Source organism: Plecotus auritus (genome assembly GCF_963455305.1).
Source record: "Plecotus auritus genome assembly, chromosome: 8".
Lineage (NCBI taxonomy): Eukaryota > Metazoa > Chordata > Mammalia > Chiroptera > Vespertilionidae > Plecotus > Plecotus auritus.
This window is the reverse complement of record NC_137782.1, coordinates 149,880,029-149,886,028: the sequence shown is the minus strand read 5'-3', so window position 1 is coordinate 149,886,028 and position 6,000 is coordinate 149,880,029. Positions and strand designations below refer to the sequence as shown.

The 6,000-nt window shown below is 54.4% G+C and overlaps 1 protein-coding gene across 2 annotated transcripts in view; it reads left to right on the top strand.

Annotated features, from left to right (window-relative positions):
* The first annotated feature begins 1,509 nt into the window (after nucleotides 1–1,509).
* Nucleotides 1,510–6,000, top strand: part of RHOQ (ras homolog family member Q) — a 32,299-nt gene continuing 27,808 nt past the window's right edge. Inside the window, exons 1-2 of one of the 2 annotated variants that reach the window (XM_080682875.1) lie at nucleotides 1,510–2,156; nucleotides 2,742–2,800. In XM_080682875.1, the coding sequence (XP_080539001.1) occupies nucleotides 2,015–2,156; nucleotides 2,742–2,800 (201 nt within the window). In that variant the 5' untranslated portion in view covers nucleotides 1,510–2,014. The remainder of the gene's footprint in view (nucleotides 2,157–2,741; nucleotides 2,801–6,000) is intronic. The other variant, XM_080682876.1, reaches the window with a different exon arrangement.

The following is a 6,000-nucleotide window of genomic DNA, read 5'->3' as shown; positions in this document are numbered from 1 at the left end:
AGAGACCAAATGCACTCTCCTGGCTGAGTAGACTACAGTAGCTCCTAACCTCTTCCAATAGAACTTCCTTTCAGAATACTGGACCCAGCAAATGCTGCCTGAAGAAATGGTCTTATAGGCAAAGGGAGCAAGTCCTCCTTTCTTCCCTTCAAAGTGGCAGAAGGTGACCTTGAACCAAGATCTGACTTCAAGGCTGCCTTTCTTGTCATTCATACAAAGTTTCTTCCAGATTCATTGCAGCGGGCAATGCACATGCCCACGCACACTTAGATGCATTTGGAGGGATCTGGTGAGATCTTGAGTGTGATGCCACAAGGAACTACCAGTAATCCAGGAAGTCCTCCTGGGACAATGGAAGTCAGATTTGGGGTTTGAGAGCTGAGGCCTCAGAAGTGAGGCACAGGGACCTAACAGTGAGCATTTCCCAAAGTGAAGTGTCCTTGAGTGCTGGAATTCGCTGGGAGCCTTGAGATAACCACTCCACCTCTCTAGGTCTGTTTTCTTACCTACCACCTAAGGAGTCTAAGGAAGATGGTCCAGTTGACTTCTGCACTGCCTCTGAACACAGCATTTTCTAATCCTGTGAATCAATGAAAGGAAGTGGTTTCTCTCATGTCAGCAGGGGGTGCAGCGTCAGCGCAAGAGTACCTCCTCTCCTCCACCCCTCTCCCCCAGTGCCTGATGTTCAAAGCAGCACTATTGGTCAGTGAATGGGACCTGGGCAGCCCGGTGTTTCCAGGCTTTGCCCAGGCAGGGGGATAGGCGTTGCTGCCTGGATCGCAGGCCAAGGCTTAGAGCACCATAGAGTGTGGCTCCTCAGGGATCACAACCTAACACCTTCGAGGGGCACTGGGGACTGCAAGGGGGCCTCCAAGAATGTCTCCTCCAGGGGGAACAAAGGTCCATTTGTGGGGTCCAAAGCCAGCGGTGTCTCCCTTTTCTGGCTGGTTCTGGGTGCTTCCATGATTCAAGATGCTGTAACTTCCTTAGTCACCAGTTTCAAAGTAAAGGATTCAAGCTTCTGCTGCGAACGGCTTGGGTGGTTGTGGGAAGGGGGAGCCAAGCAATAAGCCAGGAGTCCCTACTTTCTAGCCCAGGATCGACCACTACCCCTCCCCCATCACTCTACCCGCCTTAATGAAAAACATTTTTAATCCTCTTGGTCTTTCTTCCGTCCCGGTTTCTAGTTCTGTTGTACGTAGAGGCCGATGGATCCTGCCTTCCGGGTGGAGTTTAAATATATATATGTATAATTTTGCATGGCTATTGCGTCATCGTTGGAGTCGTCGTAGTTCCCCAAGAGGCCTCCTCATCTCCCAGCATCGGGGCCTCTGGACGCTTCCGGGCGCTGCGGGCACTTTCGCGAGGAGCCCTCGGCTCCTCCCAGGCGCTCCCCTCACGGCCCCCTCCCCCAGCCTCACCTTTCTCCCCTCCCTCCTCCTCCTCCGCGCCTCCGCCTCCTTTCCGCTGCCCTCGCGGGGAATCCAGCTAGGGCAAGCCGACTGGGCCCGTGGCGGGCGCGGGCGGGGCGCGGAAGCCGGTGGCGGGCGCGGGCGGGCGCCCCGCACTCGGGGGAGGCGCCTGGGACCGCCCTCCTCCGGGCCCAGCGGGGAGGGGGCCCGGGCCCGCGCGGGGCGGGGACAGCCGCCTGGCCCCTCCCCTCTCTGCCCTCCCCAAAGTTGCGGTCTCCCCCGGGGCCGGACAGTCTTATGATCCAGCGGATCCTCCTGGGGAGGCCGGGTCGGGGAGCGGGCGCGGGCGCCGAGCAGCTGGGGCAGCGGGCGGGCGCGGAGACCGGGGCCCGGGCGGGGATCCGGGCAGCGACCGAGGCGGCGGCTGCGCCCCGGACCCGCCGCCCCCTCCCCTTGGGCGGGGGGAGCCGCTGCATGGGGCCGGGGGGACGGCCCAGCTGCGCGGAGCGGCGGCGGCGGACCCCCCAGGCGGGCTGGGGTTGAGCCGGGGGCCGGGGCAGGGGCTCCGGGGGGACCATGCCGGGAGGCCGGCCGGCCGCAGCATGGCTCACGGGCCCGGCGCGCTGATGCTCAAGTGTGTGGTGGTCGGCGACGGGGCGGTGGGCAAGACGTGCCTGCTCATGAGCTATGCCAACGACGCCTTCCCGGAGGAGTACGTGCCCACCGTCTTCGACCACTACGCAGGTAAGCCTCGGCGCGCCGACTGAGGGGCTGCCCCCGGGCCGGGAACTTTGGAGCAACTTTGGCGGAGCCCCCTCGCCGCCTCCCCTGAGCGCTCTCCCCACCCCTCCCCCGCCGCGCCCTCCTCCGGGCGCCAGCCCCACCCCCAGGCTTTGCCTCAGGCCACCCCTTTGGGGCAGATTGGACCCTTCTTCCTACCCCCACTCCCCTACCTCCGCACTCAGTGCCAGCTCCCCGCACTTCCCAACCCCCTTGGCGTCCTGGACCAACCTCCTTGACCTTCCTAACCACCGCCTCCCCTACTGCTCCAAGCCCCCGGGGAAAACATTTGGGGGACCGGGCGGGAGACACGGGGCTACGGGACTTGGGAGAAGGGAGTAGGCTGTAGCTGGGGGTCCATCGCACCCCCACCTCACGCCACTTCATAGTGAGCCGGACACTAGGGAAAAGGGGTGACATCTCCTTTACAGCGCCCTCATGCCTCCAGCTGGGTTGGGAGTGGAAGGTCGTGGTGGGAAGCGAAATTGCCCAGAGTCTAAGTAATTGCGAGCTTTTCTTCCCCCCCCCCCCCCACCTCTGCCCCTGCAGTCAGCGTCACCGTAGGGGGCAAGCAGTACCTCTTGGGACTCTATGACACGGCCGGACAGGTGAGTGTCTTGGCTCCTGGCCTACACCCCCTTCCCTTTCTAGATTCAGGGTGCTTGCGAAGGGCCTTTGGAAACTGAGGTGTCTAAGGAGGGAGGGTGTGTCTGTGAGGGGCTGCTCTGGATCGTCTTTATTTCTTTTTTTCAAGTCAGCAAATTAGGAAAAGGAAAAAACCCAACAACAAACCCCAGACCTGCCCACCCCATGTGAACGCTTGGGCTGTGAAAGTTTTTGCTTGTGTGTGTGTGCCTTCTGTATGGTGCCTGGTGTGTGGGTCCCAACTCCTGTTGCAAAGTGGCAGCAGCCAATCGTGAAGCGCCCTTATTTTTGGTTGCAGATGCCCAGGTCTCCCCCTCACAGCCTCTGTCTGGTCCCTCATTGGTGAGTGGCCTGCCTGCCGGAGGAGCCTGATTGGTGGAAAATGGCATCATCTAATATGATGGGAAGGCATTTGGTCCTGGTTATGTTTATTACAACATCACTGCACTCTGGGACTGGAGTCCCTGAAAACATAATTTGTGGTGTTACCAGGGGACCACAGGGAAAAAAAGAAAAGAAACAACAACCATTTAGCCACTCCCTGGGACTGGGAGGGGCTGGAAGGGTTAGGAGTTCAGTGTGAATCTTGGAAGAAGGACTTTATTTATTTTCCCTAGGAAGGCCAGGTGACTGGCTTTTTTTCTGGGAGAGATTATTTTGTAGAAATTCTGGAAATGCACACTTCTTCTGGCAGCCTCTGACCATTATTTGCAAATTAGAGGTGTCTCCTAAAGGTTTAAGGTCTCTTCTCTCTTCCTGTCCCAGCTCCACCCTCTTCCCAGACCCACGATTGCTGTGGGACTAGATTGTATGATGAAGTTTTGCAGAATGCAGGCATGTGATTAGATATGAAGACTCAGACAGAAGTTTCCACATGTCATGCAGAGTTGGGACCTTGAGGATATGTGAGCAGCTGAGAGAAATAACGAGTGTCTTTGGGGGATGCTCTTATCTGTAAAATGGGGGCTTATCACCAAGTCTGGCACATACTAGGTAGGTGCTCAATAAAGGGGATCTGTTCTTTGTGGCTTTTCTAGTTTTGGATTTCAGAATTGTGGTACCAGGTTAGATTCTGAAAAATGTCTTGTTTGGGGGGTTCCTTGATGTGACCTCTGGTTTCTACACTGCTAAATTAGAGAAACATCTGAGGGTTGAGAAACTGTTTCAGTGGGAGGTGCCTGAGGCTGCCCCTTTATCCAAACCGACCCAAGTCAGTACAACCAGTTCTGGGCCCCTTTTGGTTGCTTGCTTTGTATTCTTTCCAGCTATCAGGATGCATGGAGACCAACTTTTAAGCAGTACACTCTACTTTTAAACAACAGGTTAAAATTATTGGTTGACAGGAGCCAGGTTTTAAAATATGGTCTCTATTTTTAACTTCTGTCACTACCCCTTCTTTCCTTTTCTCTTTTACTTGTCACCACGACTGTTTTTTGTTTTTCATTGTGTTTTTTTTTTTTTTTTACCACAGTCTCTATTCAATAGGACGTGTATATGTCAGAGCTGTTCCGTGCACATTCAAACCCAATTAATATTTACTGAGTTTCTTCTATATATCAGGCATGGGATGACCACTTGCAAATCCTATCTAATAAAGAGGGAATATGCTAATTGACCCTCACCCCCTCACAAAAATGGTGGCACCCGCAGCCAATAAAGAGTAAATATGCTAATTGATTGCCACACCCTCAAAGATGGCGGCGCCCACAGCCACAAGATGGCGGCACCCAGTCCCCTCAGCCCTGCTGGGGTGGCAGGCACACTGCACGGCCGGGCCCGTCCCCAGGCGGGTCCAGCTGCTCTGCACGCCTGCCTCCGCAGTGCCCCAGTCCCCTCAGCCCCCGAGCCACCCAGGGCCAGCCCAAGGTGCAGGCAAGCCTCAAATGGTGGCTGCCTGGCTGCCCAGGGCTGGCCTGAGGTGCAGGCAAGCCTTGGATGGTGGCTGCCCAGCCACCCAGGGCCACCCAAGGCTCAGGTAACCAGGGCCAGTTGAGGCTTGTGCTGCCGGCAGTGGTAGCAGCAGAGGTGTCATGGGGGCATCTCCTTCCCCTGATCGCTGGGTCGCCTCCTGCCCGTGAGGGCTCCCAGACTGCGAGAGGGGGCAGGCCAGGCTGAGGGACCCCCTCTCCAGTGCATGAATTTTCATGCACCAGGCCTCTAATATTATTATATTTTCTTCAGAAAACAACCCTATGAGATAGGTGATATTTCATCTTTGCTAATGAGGAAACTGGGACTCAGAGAGATGAGGTTGCTGACCTAAGGTCACAGCTACTGAGAGGTCTTGCTTTGTTTAGGACATGGGTCTGAATCTGTCCTACTTGAGGCAGAAAGCCATGGGAGGTGCCGAGATACCACCTGATGGAATTGCTTGTGTGTCTGTAGACATGGTATTGGGAATTTTTTAAAAAATGTTTTTATTGATTTCAGAGAGGAAGGGTGAGGGAGAGAGAAAGAGAAAATCAATGAATGAGAGAATCATTGATCAGCTGCCCCCTGCATACCTCCTACCGGGAATTGAGCCCACAACCTAGACATGTGCCCTGACTGGGAATCAAACCATCACTTCCTGGTTCATAGCTCAATGCTCAACCATTGAGCCACACTGGCTGGGGAGTATTTGAAATCTTCACAGCCATTTTCTGAGTGGGGGCTGTATGCCACCTTTACAGAAAATAGAGAACCCCGATCCAAAAAGTCACTTAAAATTAGGGCCCACTCACAAAATCGGGGTTTTCCATATGTCATTATAATGGCTGTTTCCTATGGAGATTGTAAGATATATACCAAGTGGGGGGTCAACCTATTAGTGAGGTTCAAATATTAATGTTTTTGCCCAGTGGGTGGAACACCTCCTCTGTTGGTCAAGTTGGTGTTTCTCCCAATGTCTGAGACTTTTGTATAAAAGTTAGTGATAATTCATCTTTAAGCATCTAAGGGTTTATTACTACTGTAATATGCAATCATAGCAAAGTAATCACCAGTGAGATTAAATGGCAAGTGCCCACTGTGTACCTAGCACTGTGCTAAGCACTTGGCAGGTCAAAAGAATAAATTTATTAGAAGGATCTGCCGTGACTGATGACAGTATAGGGGGAAGTGTCTGGATCAGATGCCTGTTTATGCATGTTATGTAGGAGATTTCAATGTTGTATTTGGTCAT